Source organism: Oryctolagus cuniculus, chromosome 13, assembly GCF_964237555.1.
Source record: "Oryctolagus cuniculus chromosome 13, mOryCun1.1, whole genome shotgun sequence".
NCBI classification, from domain to species: domain Eukaryota; kingdom Metazoa; phylum Chordata; class Mammalia; order Lagomorpha; family Leporidae; genus Oryctolagus; species Oryctolagus cuniculus.
In genome coordinates this window covers 48,567,062-48,584,033 of record NC_091444.1, presented here as the reverse complement: position 1 = coordinate 48,584,033, position 16,972 = coordinate 48,567,062, and the positions used below count along the sequence as shown (strand labels likewise).

The following is a 16,972-nucleotide window of genomic DNA, read 5'->3' as shown; positions in this document are numbered from 1 at the left end:
GAAGTACATGATGGAAATGACGTGGTTGTCAGACCCAATTGCTTGGTTTTTGAGTCCTCAAGGAAGAAATTCTACAAAAGCAGTGGCATTCCCGGTTTCAGTTTAAATAAAACAATGAAATCCATCATTATTCAAGTCAATAGCGATAATTCACATGAATATGAATGCACTTTGATCTTATCCTTCGCTTCATTGAAAGACACAGTTGTAATGAAAAAGGGAGATAATCTCTTTAACTTGGTCCAAAGCAAGTTGGAGCTTTTCTTTCTTGAAAGACCATAGAAAGGAACTTTTCACTAAAGCCTTGCTTTCCTATTTTTAAGGTGATGTGAAGGTGGGGGGTTGTTGGGCAAGCTACAGGTTCTTATATTGCCTCTAGGGACCAAGTAGTGCTAACTTTCTTCTTAGATGAACTGTCTCATTTAATGAACCTGACATTTTGGGAAGCTAAAGGTGAGCCTCTTTTATAACATACCAAAGACTCCTTTTAGGAGGCATTGTTAACTTGGGTTTATCATCACTTATGAGTAAGCCATATTAACTCTTTTCAGTGTGCTTCAAAATGATTTTAAATTCAATCTTTCAAGGTACATTGTATTAGGAGTCCTAAAATAACCAATACTATCTCTAAGGCACTCCTGCAGAACATAAAGACAGCTAATGCTATATCTGTGCTGTGTGAAAGTATCAATGCTCTTTAAATTTTTACTTACTTATAGTTACCTAACCCAATTTCTCTTGGTGAGAAATTAGCAAAATTACAAGTTCTGATGTACAATTTGTCATTCTCCTTAGAATCCTAAAAATGTGTCTAATTTTTGAAAATAGTCTGCCATATTTGAAATACAATTAGGTCAAAATGCACAAATGGGGATATCTGATTAATAGTACTAGCTTGGAAAATATGTAGCTTTTCATTGAGCTCATTAAAGATATCTAAGCATTGTGCTAGTTATTAGTAAGATTTTTTTTTCTAAGATTGTTAAGACTTCTGGAGTCCTCTGGAAATCTGACAAGCATTTGTTAAGTTAAAAGGACTCTGGAGCATACAAAAATAAATAAAAACAGGTGCCTGTCCTCAAGGAGCTTCCACTTAGAAATGTCAGCACATCTATTATATACATAAAATTGCAATCCATGGAGAACAAGCAGCTAACTGAATGACTGTTTAAACCTGGGACCTTTATTGTGAGCAAAAAGAATTAGCAGTGCTCGTACTTCTATTGCCCGTGTTACCCTAGTAGCTAATAAAAGCCTTAGCTGAATATTTTGAAGATTTTTCTTCAATAGACCTGTATAGAATATTGACAAGTATACTGTTTTTTTTTTTTTAAAGTTAAATTAGTGTCCTAGAGCTACCGAAAAGGTAGAAAGATCCCTAATGCTAATCATTTTCTTTATGCATCAGACGATTCAGTCTACATTTGCCAAGGGCAGGTCCGGTTCTTCAGATGAAGTTTGGGGGCGGGGGCAGCAGGGAGAAGGTGCTCCACCCAGTCATGAATAGCAAGCGCCTGGGTATGATTGAGCCAACGCAAGAGGTCACATTATAGATTCCATACAAATATTTATGGCAGACAAAGAAGAGGGAAGCTTGTAGGGTATATATGTGCCTATGGCTCCAACCCAGAGAAAGCCACCGGTACCAAGAGCAGCCGCTAAGCTAAGCTCTTTGTGTCGGTGTTATAGGAAGGCAGTGGGCGTCTTGACTTCTTTCCTCGGCACCATCCTTATTTCTGATGTCAAGAAAAGCTTCCTGATTGACCCCTGAAAACTAATTTTCCTGCAAGTCGGAGACGAGGGCACCTGGGAGGGGACTGGGTAAAGCGCTGCTATCTCGGGGGCTCAGGTGCCTGCTCCGCACGCGCTGGCCACAATGTGGGTTCGCAGCCGCCCCTATTGTCTGCCGTGGGGGCAGGGCCAAGTCAGGGCGCTGACTTCTCAGCTCCGCGGCGGGTACCAAAGGATGCGGACCGAGGATGGGGATGCGAGATGTCACCGAAGGCAACCCCCAGGGTTTCAGGCTCGACCCTGAGGAGTGCGCGGAGGCAGCGGTACCAGCGGCAGCGGCTGCGGCCCTGGCTGCAAATCGCCGTCGTGTGGTTGCTACTGGCAACCGAGCCTCTGCCGAGCGCGCAGCCCCGCAGCCCCTGGAACGAAGGTGGCGAGGGGAAGCGGCTGCGGCGCCCGAGCTGCGCTGCCTCTGCCGCCCGCAGAGCTCCTGCTCCCGCTCGCGCCTTGCAGGTCCTTCGGGCTCTGACAGCAGCTTCTCGGCGAGAAAGGCCAAAGGGCTCCCGGGTTTGGGGGGGGCGTCGCTGTCTCGGAAGCGTCAAATTAGTGGCGCCCTCAGTGAATGCAACATGGCAGCTCGGCTCGAAGACCAGAATCTCTTTCAGTCCTCCCGGGCAACTGGGGCTGCGGACTCCTCAGAGCGCCGGGCCGGCCGGTTTCCAGACCGGGAGTCGGCGGGACCCGCGCCCCCGCCTCCGCGCCCCACAGAGCGCAGGGAGCCGCGCGCGCGGACTTGCCTCGCCCCCACCTCCGCCCCCGCCCTTTGTTCTCCACTCGCTAGGCACCTCACGCTTCGGGGCTTCTAATGGAAACCCTCGAAGACTCAGCCACCTGGAGTGGGGACACAGAGCCCAGGCATTGCACAGAAGGGCCTGCTTTTCTCGGCTCCTGGGGGTGGGGGGTCCGGGCCGTGGGGGAAGCGCGAGGGCGGGATCCGACCCCGACATTCCCTGAGGAGCGGCTGTCGTCGGGTCACCGCCTTCTTGCCAGGCTCTCGGTTTTCCGTCCTCACATCCGCGAGGTGTGAGGCGGGAGACCAGGGGAGGGAGACGGCGGGGCCGAAAGACAATGCTCGTCAAGGAAATTAGATTCTCCGCATTGAGGAGAGGAAAACTCGGGGCTCCGCATCGCCCCTGTCTCGGGCGGAAAACGCCCCCGTAGGTCCGCGCGGGGCTCCATCACGCTTCCCACCGGCCCGAGGCCGCGGGCGTCTCGAGGAGGCATCTCCCAGCCCTCCCCAGGTCGCGGGGCCTTGGCGGCGGCGCTGCTCGAGGGGCGGGACGAGCCCCGCCGGGAGGAGGGGGTCGGTGCCCTGGAGGAGGAGGCTGAGGGGAGATTTGCGTTTTGTAAAACCGCGGTTAAAACATGGCTATGCCACGTAGACAAGCCAGTTGTGACGTGCAGCAAGCACAACGTGGTACTGAAATACCGAAATCCGCCACCAAATGGCGGCTCCTGCAGCCTGCTGCTCTGATAAAGAGGACGCGCCGGCGTCGCCCATTTTGGGCTGCTTTCGCTTCTCCGCCGTTCAGCCACCCTCTCTCGGTTTTGGACGCACGTGCGGCTTGCGGGTCGGAGAAGCGTGTATGCCCCGGGGAGCCGGCCGTGGGCTCTGCAGGAAGCCCGTGCGTTCTTGGCAGCTTTTAGAGACGACGTCGCAACCTGGCCCCGCCAGCCCGGGATGTTTAGGTGTCGTCTTTGGGTCCCAGGTTGCAGTCTGGTGCGCAGCTCTTGAGGTTCCTGCTGCTCAGCCACCCTACCCCACCTCCTCAACAGTCACCCCATCAAGGATCCCTCCCAAAGGACTGGAGCGACCTCGTCCCTTTAAACAAGGGCAGCGGGAGGAGTCTCTCCCCCTCGACCCTTCCCGTCACGAAGTCACCTTCAGAAATCTTAGGGATGGCAGCGTTGTATTTCATAAATTTTGTCTAAAATTCATCCAATAAAAACCCAAACTCCAAGGGCATCTCATTACCGAAGGAGGAAGGGAGTTGGATTTGATACAGGAGGAGGACAAGGAGGCGATCACTGAGCACGGCCCCGCGGGAGCTCGAGTCTGTGGGCCCTGTCCACGGAGTCGACCCCTCGCCGGGCGTGCGTGGGTCGCTTTGCTGCCAGTGCCGAGCCCGGGGCCTCGGGGTCCGGCGGTTGCCGCGGCCCCGCCAGCGTTCAAGGGCTCCACTGGAAGGGGACCGTCGTCGCTGCTCGCCACAGCGTCCAACTTTGGGGAACGACGTGCTCCCTTCGCCGCTCAAACGCTGCAGGGCCTGACAATCTCGCGTTCAAAATTGGCGGGATCCGAGTACGCAGAGCTAAGGGCGGCGCGAGGCGAGAGGCGCACGCGCAAGATGGCCTCCCGGTGCCCGGTAACCTGGGCTCGAGCGCTAGTCAGGGCCGACCCGCGGCGCAAAGCCGAGCCGAGGTCGCGACGGTGCCTCCCTCCACGCCTGCGGGAACTGCCAGTTGAAAATGAGAGGAAGGAGGACCATTTCCTTCTCAACACGCCCTTTCGGTCAAGGCCCCCTGACCCAGGAGGCAGCGCTGCGGCGACAGGCGAGGGTTTTCGTCCTGAGCCCTTTCCACGCGGCACGAGAACCTTAGGAACCCTTTTTTTGTGGAAAGCGGTGGCGCGTCCCACCCCTGTCACCCACGCCCTGGCGTTGTGGTCCGCGCCGGGCAGTGCGCTCCTCCCTTTGGCTTTCTTGGGACGTTCTCCACTCGGGAGGGCGTTTGGCTCTAGTACCGGCTTCTCTTCCTGTCCTCTTTGTCCACCTCTACGACGTTCTCCTTTTATCTATGCCAATTTTCGACGCATTTTCCAGGTACCCTGGCCCGCCACCTTCTCAGTCTCTCTTCCCTACTTGGCTTCCAGCTCATTTAGGAGGGAGGTCGAGCACTCCGGGTCGGCACCGACCTCGGAATCACGTTCCTTAGAAAGTTTGGGTTTCATGATGACCCGTCAGAACAAGGAGGAATATTTCCGCTGAAATGTAGGTGACTCCGGGGAGACAATTCCTGCTGTTTTTGGAAGTTACTCCTGTCAGACTGCGAGTAATTTAACACATTCATCAGGAGCTCTTATTGAGCGCTTAGTATTAGAGGGCTCCGGATGAGCTTTCCTGTTGAACTTCAGAAAACTGACAGGGATCCTAAATATGTAGCCTTAGTAGTGACAAATGACTTCTGATGTCGTCGACTTGATGAAGACAGAGTTGATGAACTTCTTCATGTGAGTCTTCTAGAAATTGCACACTAAGAAAAAGAAACTGGTGCAAATAAAGGAAATCCGTTTCAAGAACCAAAAGAAGAAAAAAAAAACGTTTTTTTTTTTAAAGTTAACTGCGGAAACAGGAAACACTTGACTGTGTAAACATTTTCAGAGACTTTCATAATCAAAACTGGGCGATCTCGAGATTTGCAGGGAGATCGGCTGTCTTAAGGTCTTCGTCGGGTGTTTCCCAAGTCGGATTTACTGGGAGGCAGGAATGTGTGAATCCTTCTCCTTGTTTTGGAAAACCCTGTCTTTGGATTCTGTGATCTTAGTTCAAGATTTGGGGCGGGGGTGAGGGGAGGCAGGGGAAGTGACTAGAAATAATCACCTGCTGCCGTGTTCGTGCATACCCTCGAGTGAAATGACGTATCTAACACAAGACCTTTATGTTAGAGCTGGGTTCTGTAATCTTTGCACCACATCAGATGTTTACAGGGTATATGTGGTTTTTGAAAAGGTATTAATTAGTATGCTGGTAGAAGATGCACAGCTCTAAAATGATAAAAGTTGGAATTTTCAATGTAATTTATCAAGACCTTGTTTTGGGTAAAATACCAGGAAGACTGTATGGAGAAATGGCCATGTATTTTAAGAATACAGTGGAGCCTCCATTTCATGTAGGTATTTAAGTACTAAATCAGGACTTCTATTACTCCTAGTGCAATGGAAAGGCAATGAGGCATTTATCAAACCTGTAAAATACAGATTAAAAAATCAACATTTCAGCCCAGGATTCTGAGACTGGGTTCCATGTGCAGATTGCTTCAAAAATTAAAATCCCATACCCTCCCTAAGATTATCATCTGTGAGTTTAAAAGAGCAAACATCTTCATTTCAAATGGGTCTTTAGGTTCCTTTTAAAGTTTGACTTTGATGGGCCTGTACAATGAACATTAATGAAAGACTTCACAAATGAATTGCAAATTCAAATGCTAGAGAAAGAGGAAAAGATGACGTTCCTAACCAGCTTACTATACCTGTTGCATTTTACCTCGAGATCCCAACTTTTGCACATTTACAGATATCGGGATATGGAAGTGAAGCAGTATGGTTGGCAAGTCAACTGAAGGGCAACTTTTTTTTTTCAACACGGTGCAATTAACGGCCGGCAATTTTAAAAGCAAAAAGTACTTGTAAAGTGGTATGCATGTGTAAAGCAAGATAGATCACTATTTACACAACACTAGTCAGCCTCTTTTTGCATGTAAGCTAAAAACCTGTGAAATCAATTCAGGAACTTTCTGTGGAATATTTTGTTAGCACTACCTTTAATATTACAGGATCTTACAATGTTTTCAAAGGCAAAAGTAGAAACCAAAGCTGACTTTTCCTGTGCCCTACTTTGACTGCTCTTAAAAAATTAAGAGCTTTGACATGGGTTTTCTAGAAGGTTACAATGTTTATTAAAGTGCTAATTCAGCAAGGTTTTAAATCTTCATCATTAAAACTGATGAGCTTTGGTTAGGAATGGTAAAACATTATAGTCTTTCCTATTTTATTCAGAGATACAATTTTAGATGAAATATCTTTGTATGCTTAACCAATCTTCAATTTGAGTAGGGGTAAAAATCCTCTTAAAAAATAAATGGAAATGTTTTCCAAGTATGGTGAAATAGTGTTAAGCCATAGACAACAATATCTGGTATTTTGGTGAGTAATTTCAAAACTAAGACCATCATGAGGGTGTATGTATGTCAAGTCTTTTGAATTGTGTTGATCTTATAACTTGGTTTTGTGTCAAAAGTCAAATGACATTCATTAACATTTAAAACTTTTTAGCCTTTGAAAAGCCTTTTATGCACATGATCATTAAAGGTAAAAAAAAATCACTTGAAACTTCTGTTAACTATTCTTTATCCTTGATAACATCATTAAAAACATAAGAAAAGCCTAGAAAAATAAGTTAAATTCACCCAAACTGGCAAACATTGGTAACTTTTACTTCAAAGATTGTAGAGTAAATAAACAGATACATCTTTCAATGAGCTTTCAAGCAATATACAACAAAGCATGTACTTTTTAGCAACATCACTTTAAGACAGCAATGTATTCTCTTTAGCTTTGACCTGTTGTAATCCACTACAGGGTTTCCAAAACTTCTGCACATTGTGCTTTTCATATCAAATTTTTTTATTAAAGATCTTAGCTATTTTCTAAATGAATATCCGTTTTATTGGATTTTTTTCCAATTACAAATGAAATTTCATTTTACATCTATAATTAGAAACAACACTTACAATGGAACTGTACAAATTTAGATCAAAATAAAAATATATGTATTTGTGGCTTCATAAAACATCATTACTGTATCTTTAAAGAAAGCAGAAGTAACAGCAATATATGTAAAAGTAATGATTTAATGACTATAAGCAAGACAAAGCAATAAATTGTGCTTCTTTTGCAGACTGGGGACAATGAAATGTTTAGCTACAATTTTCCCATACAAACATGAAACAATATTCATATAGAATAAACACCCTCACAAATAACTGATGAGTGGAACACACACCAAGTTCGACCAAAGCAAAACACAAACTGAAATTTGTTGGGGTTATCCATATTTTAAATTCAACATGCTTGATCTTTTTAAAAATACCTGGTAGAAGCTAATAAACTGCTTCTATTTCCAGACATTACAGAGAAGATATATTCCACTGTTAACTGCTAAAGCAACTCTTAAATTTGAAATTACTGCTGTATCACTTATTAAAATAATTTTAGATAAAATGTCTTCTTTTGGTAATTTGCTGGTTTATTTAAAAATTTGTTCTGGAAATTAGTGATAAGTATGCGTTTTAAAAACATTAATCCCATCATAACCAATGGAAAATGAGGACACTATTTCCGTATGCCTTAAAAGTTTTTTCTGTACTGCAACAGTTTTAAAAGTAAGCATGTATTATTGGAGAAGTCAGCATTATGACTTGCAGCTGCTTGCAATGCAGAATTTAGACTCTGATATCCACATTAAAAACATTCTATGTTGGTAAAGACGACTCAACATAGGGTATGGGTATCTGCAAAGGTCGAACCAGTTGGGAGAATTTTAACAACCACTTCTGAATGCATGAAACACAATATTTTCTTTATAGTATTTATAAATATATCATACAATACTGTCTCCTGTTATGTCATATACCAATATGGCATTGTACAACAAGCATAATGCCATTTGATTCTTACAAAAGCGAATCATTTAAACAAGTCAGTAAAATAAACGGTAGTACCCGCTTTTAGGCATACAGAGTGTAAAACTGAAGTTTACTTTTCTTTGATCGGTTTTGCGTAGCAACAGAGAAGTAAAAATCAAACAGGAATCAAAATGGCTAAATATGCAAGAAATCGTTATTCACAGTGACATGGCTACATAGAATGCATTATTCTATGCGTATTCTTTCCATTTGTTGAATTTCAAGGTAAAAAGCACTTGTTTTCTACAGATTCACAAAACAGCATAATAACAAGAACAATCAAGGAGAATGTAATGTAGGCGTTAGTTGAGATTAACAAACTATGGCCCAATGCTTACATCCACTGCAGGGTATTTCCAAGTCCAAACAATGGTTACAGAAACCATTTCACATCTTTCCTAACACATAGAAAAAAAACTTGCCTGCCTTCCCAGAAACCAATTTTTTATAATAACAATCTTTCTTTTCAATTAACGTCCATATGAACAGCACATCTAGTCCATCTTTTATAGCCAAATTTAATGTTACTACAAAAGAAAGCAACTTGGACGATATAGTCACATGTATTAGCATCTATAAAGCTGTAATGGCATGAAGAGATCTATATAAATCAGGGTTTAAAATTTTTTTCCTTAACAGTCTCAGGTATCAACCAGATGAAGTTGCTGACGACCCATTTACTGATGATTTTCGAGGTCTATTGGCAAAAGAAGATTGGTGGTTACCGCTGGGGCTGTTGCTGGTTCCATTCATAGTACTAGAAATGTGAGGAAACTGTGGATGAGGAGACTGCACTGGAGTAGTGGGGCTAGGCAAACAAGAAGAGGTGGAGGGAATACCTCCTGCTGGGCTGTTGGCCTTGTCACTCCCAGAGTCACTTTCCAGTTCTCCAGCATTTGTCAGTCCATCTCTCTGATGACTGATCTTCATCCTCTTACAAGTAGGTCGAACTCTGTATTTCAAAGGAAGTGGACCATTCTACAAAGTTAAAAGGAAAAAAAAAAAATCACTCTTAACTCTTTAATGCAGTTTACCACCATGATCTGAGAACAGACGTGCTACTCACCCTTCTCCAGGTATAAATGTAGGCAATATCCATTAGTGTATAGTAATCCTTCAAGGGCTCCTCTTCATACATGACATCAATCTATTGAAAAACATTTCAACATTAAGTAAGAAAGGAACAAAGGTTAACCTACATTTCTGTTCCATCTAAACATCTAACTGCTTTAAAAAAAAAAAACATTCTCGCTGAATATTTGGATGAAGAATTCCTCTGTAAACTTCAAATGAGGAAAAATATTTCTAGAAATGATTAAGGGATTTATTTTCACGGCATAAAAGAGAAGTAATATAAACATTTTTCTATTGCTGTTTTGGGTTCAGATTCCAAAAAGAAAAAAAAACCTAAATATCTACATAAAATGAGGACCACAGAGTAGATACCTGGAAAGTGTTAGGTATGTCCATTTTACTTCTGAGAAACTTTCTTAAGTGCATCACAGTCATTGCTGCTGGGCATCGTAAATATCTTTTATCATTCACCTGAGAACACAAGTCATAAACGTAATTTTTTTTTCAATTCCTAACTTCCAAATAAAAGTTTCCATTTAATTGCTTGAATATGATAAAAACTATGAATACAAACTGGATATGACTAAACTCTCAATTATACAGAATTCACTATTATTACAAATAACAAATGAGCAGATTCCTAATAAGTAAATTTTATACTAAAACATTAAACACGGACTATTTAAAATATTTTGAGAATAATACACAAAATAAACTCTTAATAAATATTGCATGTAGATCCCAGACTATTTCAAAGGCAGCATAACCCCTCATCAAATCTAGAAGCCAATGTTTCTTCTACATGTTTTTATAACATGGCACATACCTCCTCCTTAGATTTCTCTTTGTCTTTGCTTACTTTCCGATCCAATCTAAGAAACAAAATATATTAGTGAAACAATGTATCTAATGTTTATTAGTATAAAATACATCTCCTAAAGCATTTACCTGTTCTGGTCAAAGAATTCAATGGATAAACTTATTATTTCATCATCAGTTATAATTCTCTTATCTTCATCTGCAACTTCTCCTCTATCTTCATTAGAGCCATTGGCAGCTATAAAGACATTTTGAGATTCAATTTAAAAAAATAAACATTTAACAAAAATATTTTATATACAGCAGAATGGAAGTGGCAGTTTAGAGTAAACTCAATTTTCCTAAATTTTAATTAGTGGACAGTTCTTTCCCCAACTAAAATGTCTTTTCCCCAAAAAATATTTACCATCAGCTGAAGGATGAGCTGCATAAAAATCCCTTCTTCTCTTCATTTCATCTGAAGGGGAGGGAAAAAATGTAAACATTTGGTATAGAAGGTAAAATAATGAATAGTCTTATTAATTGCATTTTTAAATCAAGTTACTCACTTTTGAAAAGCCCTGGAACTAATTTGTATACGATATCTTGAAGAGTTTTATCTGACCTGAAAAACAATAAATTACAAAAGTACATTACCAGTCAATATAGCAAAAACTAAAAATGTCTGAAAGTTTCTATAGAGTATTTGGTTGCTTTTGGCACTACTAATGTTTTACTTGATTGTGATGTGGTCCATAACACTGACAAAACAAAAATTATGAAATTAAAAGTTTTAATGCAGTAGTACTCTTTTAAATCAGCAGAAAAGTGACTTTACATAATAACTAATAGCTTTTTCACATTCACTTGAGTCAAGAGACTTGGTACCATTCAAGTTTCTAAGTTAGCTAATATGAATAGAGTACAAAGACAGAATGGAAACCATTTAAAAATATTTAACCTTATCTGTCAAGAAGTCAATAAAGCAATGCAAAAATGGAGAACTGATTCAGTTTTAAAAGAACAGTTGAGGCAAAAAAATTCTTAGAATACTAGAATAACACTAAATTTTGTCTGAATTTGGTCACCATTAAGATGGCAGGAAATTAAAGGGCTACCCTCAACAAAGTAGATACACTCAAGAGTAAATATTTTTTGTGAAGAAAAAACAAGATTGCCTTCAGTTAATTATGAACTCCAGTAACAATTGCAAAAAAGGAATTTAAACATTTTCTTACCTTATATTCAGCAGTGGCCTGGTTTTGTGAACTTGAACATCACAAATAGGGCAATACTTGCTGGTCTCCAGGTAACGCACAATACATGTTTTACAGACTAGGGTAGAAACATGTAAAATTTTTATAAGTTTGGAATTTAGAGGTGTAAGCATTAAAATTAGCATCAGAAACTGAGAACTAGAAGATGATAAATGCCAAAAGGCATTTCCAACTAAATAAATAACTAATAACTAATAATAACTAATAACAAATAAATAACTAAATAAATCCTGAGAACATTCACACGCTACACACTTGTAGTAAAACAGGTAATAACAAAAAAGTCACTGAGTGCAAGAGAAGAAAATTACTCCACCACTTTGTACCAACACGAAGACCACAGGGATTGTCAAGGGGCTAAAACTCGGGACTTACAGGAATGTAGACATTCTATTATGGTGGTGGCATCAATGAAGTATCCTCCACAAAGCACACACATTAGGTGGGGATTTAGCTCAGTGATCTTGATTCTGGTTGTTCGATGCATTTCTGCTCGATGCAAGATCCTGCAAGAGACAGAAACATGTCTGTAATTCACAGAGAGAAAACCCAGATGATCTCCAACTCCTAGCAACTGAGCACAGAGGGCCCGAGGAGTTCATAAACTAGTTTAACACTGTACAGCTGGACTGTCCCAACGCTTACTGCACAAAGAATTTACCCATCAGACCTGAACCAATTCTAGTGAAACAGTGAAAAGGAACCAAGTGAAGCTGCTTGTGGTCTCTCAGGTCCTTCCCGGCGTGAGGGGGAGAGGCTGGGGGTGGGGGCCAGGGCTGAGCGTGCTGGGGTCTGTTTCTTCCATCCGCCCTCTAGCAGCCCGAAGCTGCTCCACACACCACAGCCCTCGCCGATATTTACCAACCACTGGGGCTTGTTCCAGGTCTCCGAATTTATAGCACAACTTCCTCACAGCGTCCAAACGAAAATCCCGAGGTTCTGGTTATTTTAGACGGTTCGAGCAATTTGAACCTGGCTTGCTTTTATGCGGTACAAAGGGAAAACAAATTCAGCTCTATCTGCATCCCTGGCATTTCCGGAGCTGGGTGCCGGGGCCGCCGGAGAAGCACCTCGAGTCGGCCTCGGGCTGGGGCCTGAGCGCGGCGGACGCCCGGGGGCCGGGATGCGAGGGGCGGATCCGGCGGCGCCGGGGGCTCAGTCTCGTTCCGGATTCGGAACTCGCCTCAGTAGGGGTTTCCATAGCAACTTACACTTACACTTGGCATCCGGCCACGGCTGCAACTCCGCGTGGAGCCCGGCCCGAGCCCCGAGCCTCTGCGGGCGTGCGGGGCGGCCCGGCGGCGGCAGCGGCAGCAGCAGCAGCGGCGGGCGCGGGGGAGGGGCCGGCGCGGCGCGGGGGCGGGGCCGGCGCGGGGGCGGGGTGGGGTCCGGGCGCTGCCGGCGCGGGGGTGGGGCGGCCCACGAGGGCCGGGCGTCACGGACGCGGGTCCCAGCGTGGGTGCCCTCGAGCCTGGCGCGGCGACTGCTAGAGGAAGAGGCAAACCACACTCCCGGCCATTTCGGTCGCTATTGGGGGCCTCTTCCCACGTCGCCTCCTTGCGAAGAGCTTCTTTCATATCGTGACTCTGTCAGTCTCTCCTGATAGCAATCATTAGGTCAAAATTTTCACGAAGGGCTCTTTTGAGAATCACCAACTGTGCACTTCACACGAAACTATCAGGGCTCAAAGTGCAGAGATGTTTATTGAACCGAACCTCTTTTAGAGCTTCTTTCTCTAATATGTTCTGTGGACTGGATGTGTGCTACAAAGTTTTGGAAAACTGAAATCTATTTTACAAGAGGAAGAGGCGGGCACAGAGCCCTGTGTTTTATTTGAAAAAACCGTGCTGAAGGTAAGAAAAGCTAATTGGTAGGACAGTGACAGTATGTATGGAACCGTCTGACCAGCCCATTCCCAACGCTGCATCAACACCTTGTCAACTCAAAGAAAGCACAGGAGAGAGAAACAAGTGTCATTTGCCGAGCCTAACTTCCATCCAAACCCCACATGATGAAATGATACCCCCCCTTCCCCGAGATACCACATAGCATAGAAACGTCACGGTGGGTAACTGTCAGCAGAGAGGTAACTGCCTCAGAGAACAGTCAGGGAAGTCCATTCCTGTGCATAGTATTCTTGAAAAATACATTTCTTAGACCCCTACTTTCCCCACTTCACTCACTCCAGAACCTGAAGAAAGACTAAACTTCAAGACTTGAGTGAGACACATTCTCAAAGTTGCTTTGAATGGAAATCTAAGAACTTGTGAGACCTGCAGTAAGATGTATCCTGAGGCTTCAATTCTTAGGGAATTGTAATGCAAAGAGAAAAATACCAAACAACATACCATAACAGCTAAAATTTAAAGAGCTGAGTACTAAAGAAAAAATAAAAAAACCACCTCTCTTTGAAAGTGATCACAGTGCCAACCTAGCGGACTCAACAGAAAACGTCCTCTGTGGCTCCTCAGTCACCTTTCTGATTACTTGTTTGGAAGGATGCTGTCACCACACTGTTCACATCAATCTAAGTGGGGTGGAAGAGGAGTGGTAGGCAGAGCAACGCCCCTGAAGAGTAGCAATATTTAAATCCAACAGTCCTGGTGAGTAAAGACTAGCCTATTTGGTGCTTAAAGAAAACTCTCCTTGTGAAACCACAGAATCTTTCCTAGAAAGACAACCAGGTGACAATTCTATTTGCCTGTGAAAGCATATTACTACTAGTATCATTGATCATTAAGTTCATGAAGGGACTCCAATAAAAATAGTTGCCCTCACTTCTCTACCTTACAGAAAACCAATGCCATACAAACACCAATGTTAACATGGAGAATAAATCTCAGTGGAGGATTATCAACTGGTTGGCTTTAAACATTGAAGCCACATGTTCTTGACAAAAATACTTTCAAATTCATCTTAAATCTTATCACATAATTCATCTACCTCAGTTCAGAAGAATTTGGCAATAATCCTATTACCATCTATTATAATGATAACAAATATCATTGCTACTTTATTAAAAATCAGGTCTTTTTAATCCTATTTGAAACTATTGGCAACCTAATGAAGACTTCCAAAACTCCACATGCTTGATAAGGTTTGAGAAGCACTATCTGGCATCTTAGATCTGAAAATCTTCTAGGTTCTAACACAGAAATTGCCGTTAAGCAACTAAAAATGCAGCAAACACACAATGATAAAAATTTGCCACTATAACGTACTCACTTGGGGCTGTCAGATTTCAGTTGGAGGCCTAAAGCTAGCAATGTCAAAATGAAGAAAAACAGAAGCAAGTTCTTATGTTAACAATCATCTTGACTACTGCAATCTAAGAAATGCAAATGAACTCCAAAACCCCACCTGGGCTCACAGCCCAATACAGGTATGGATAAAGTTGGGGTTACCCTGGCTCTAATGCAGAATTTGGCGCCTACTGGGACACTTCACATACATCCAGGAACTTAGTGGTAGAATACTAGTGGGTTTATTAAACACAATAAAATCCTCAATTTTCTTACAAAGTTTATGAATGTGTGTGTGTGTGTGTGTACACAAGCATACACTGCGACTTTTATATGGCTTTAAATATACTGTTAATAGGCATATAATTTTCACAGGTAGGTTATTTCAAACATCTCTGACTACACTTTGGGGCAGATGTATAAGAATGAACTCAAGTATTTAAAAAAAAACTTGCAATTTTGATCAAAAAATCAACTTCTGAGAGATTTCCAATCAGTCTACTTAAAACTCAAATGTTAATATGTAGTCTCATAACTTGGTATACACTGTCCACAATTTTATATCCATAAGTATCAAGTCTTTAGTATGGCTTATAATGTTCTTCCACATTATAAGTTAAGGTTCTTACAAAATATAGGCTGAGCTACTCATTACATTCTGCATACCACCAACCTACACTTGCATTTGGATAAATATGCCCGGAATTTTGCCTACTTTAAGGGACGGGGTTAATACATGCTTCGCTTTCAAATATTGAACCGTGACCACTAAGCCCACTAAATCCTTTTATTGCAATTGGGAATGATTAAAGCCTCTCTACTTGTTTACTTCCAATTATTAACTGTAAATCTCTGGGGGAAAGATCGTGCTTTATCGCTGTCAAGCCCAAACGGCTGCGTAAACACAGGCAATCAACTTTTTAGACCTCTTCCAAAGCATCCCTTTACCAAAGCATCCCTTTACCACATGACCGATGCTGACGTGCAGCAAAACCTGTAAAACGTCGTGGACTCGAGTCATGATTCTGAGTGCATCCCACAGCAGAGGTTAAGAGGAAAGCTGTGGTATCCGAGAGGAGAAAAAGGGAGGAGTGGGCGTGCAAAAGAGAGAAAGGGGGGGGAAAAGGACTCCAGCAAGACTCGGGTCCAGTCACCATCGTCACTCCAAAAAAGCTCCAAATTTGAAATGCCCACTTCCCAAAAAGTACGCCCCAAGCGATATTTACAGCACTCACCCAAGACTCCCAGCAAATACCACCTTGAAAACTTTACCCTTTTAAACACAAACGCAGGAGACCTTGGAAACTGGGAACCGCCATCTTACCAGCCATCCAGTTTCACACAAGTGTCCCTCCAACTTAAGTTAATAACATTTCTGCCGGGGCTCCCTCCTGCCTAACACCCACCGTGGCGGGATCGCTGCCCCCCACGTACCCCGTCCCTATAAAATGGGGGCGTTCCCTGGCCGCTTAAACCCCTGAAAAGCCCTTTCTTCGGGAGAGCAGGGGCGCCACTTGACCCAGGCAGCTCCCGATTTCAGGAACCCGTCCCCGTTTCATCCAAATCTACCTCTCAACAAAGGGCGCCGTGGCCAGAGGAGCCGCGGGGACTGCAAGTACAAGTGCTCTCCTCGGGGGCCATGTGCGTCTCGAGGGTGCCGAGGGGCGCTCGGCAGAGAAAGGAACTAAAACGTGGGGGCGCGCGGCGCGTCCGGCGGAGCGGGCGGCGGCGGCTGGAGCGGCGCCGAGCCCGGCTGGCGGCGGCGCGGGCTGCGGGTCGGTCCCGGCGCCGCGGGAGCCGCGGAGCCGCGGGCGCGCGGACGCGGGCGCGGGGCGGCGGCGCGGGCGGGCGGGCGCGGGGTCGGCGCCCACGCTGTCAGCGCCCTCGGCCCGGCGGGCGGGCGCGGGCGAGCGCGGGCGGGCGGCGCGGGCCGGCGGGGGGGCCGCTCCCCTTTCCACCCGCCGCCCGCCGGAGCCCCGCGCGGGCCCCGCGTCCCCCGACCCCCGTCCCGGAGGCGCCTAGCCTCCTACGTACCCGGAAAAAGCAGCCGGCGAGAGGCGGTCGAAGCGGGCGGAAAAGACAATGAAAGTTAAAAGTCGTTCAGCAGAAAATGAATGCGAGCCAAGCGGCCATCTTGAAGCGAGCTGCAGACGCCGCTGTCAATGGGCAACGAGCGCGGCCGAGAGCAGCCGCGGCCGCCGCGCTCGGCTCATGCCGCCTCCCGAGCCCGGCCTCCTCCTCCTCCTCCTGCTCGGCCTCCTCCTCCTGCTCGGCCTCCTCCTCCTCCTCGGCCTCCAACGCCTCCTCCTCCTCCGGGGCCTCCTCCTC

At 44.6% G+C, this 16,972-nt stretch overlaps 1 protein-coding gene across 5 annotated transcripts; it reads right to left on the bottom strand.

The window, feature by feature from the left end:
- Nucleotides 1–6,981: 6,981 nt before the first annotated feature.
- Nucleotides 6,982–16,817, bottom strand: BMI1 (BMI1 proto-oncogene, polycomb ring finger). 5 transcript variants are annotated; one of them, XM_070055512.1, is made up of 11 exons: nucleotides 12,620–12,721; nucleotides 11,778–11,908; nucleotides 11,364–11,460; nucleotides 10,695–10,750; nucleotides 10,553–10,603; nucleotides 10,276–10,384; nucleotides 10,154–10,199; nucleotides 9,700–9,798; nucleotides 9,320–9,400; nucleotides 9,093–9,231; nucleotides 6,982–9,010 (listed from the first exon to the last, which is right to left on the bottom strand). In XM_070055512.1, exons 2-11 carry the CDS (start codon nucleotides 11,887–11,889, stop codon nucleotides 9,003–9,005), a joined length of 798 nt encoding a protein of 265 aa, XP_069911613.1. In that variant the 5' UTR covers nucleotides 11,890–11,908; nucleotides 12,620–12,721; the 3' UTR covers nucleotides 6,982–9,002. The 5 variants fall into 5 exon arrangements, with proteins under 5 accessions (XP_069911613.1, XP_051677405.1, XP_008266500.1 ...); XM_051821445.2 differs by lacking the exon at nucleotides 12,620–12,721 and adding an exon at nucleotides 16,679–16,817 and having other exon boundaries at nucleotides 6,982–9,231; XM_008268278.4 differs by lacking the exon at nucleotides 12,620–12,721 and adding an exon at nucleotides 16,214–16,365 and having other exon boundaries at nucleotides 6,982–9,231.
- Nucleotides 16,818–16,972: the final 155 nt, after the last annotated feature.

Bases quoted from the DNA above. Each gene is read 5' to 3' on its own strand.
- BMI1 (XM_051821445.2), bottom strand. From the start codon at position 11,889: ATGCATCGAACAACCAGAATCAAGATCACTGAGCTAAATCCCCACCTA. The intron at 10,604-10,694 runs GTGAGTAACTTG...CCTCCCCTTCAG, and splicing joins AGTTCCAGGGCTTTTCAAAA to ATGAAATGAAGAGAAGAAGG. The intron at 9,232-9,319 runs GTGAGTAGCACG...TTAACTTTGTAG, and splicing joins ACATTTATACCTGGAGAAGG to AATGGTCCACTTCCTTTGAA.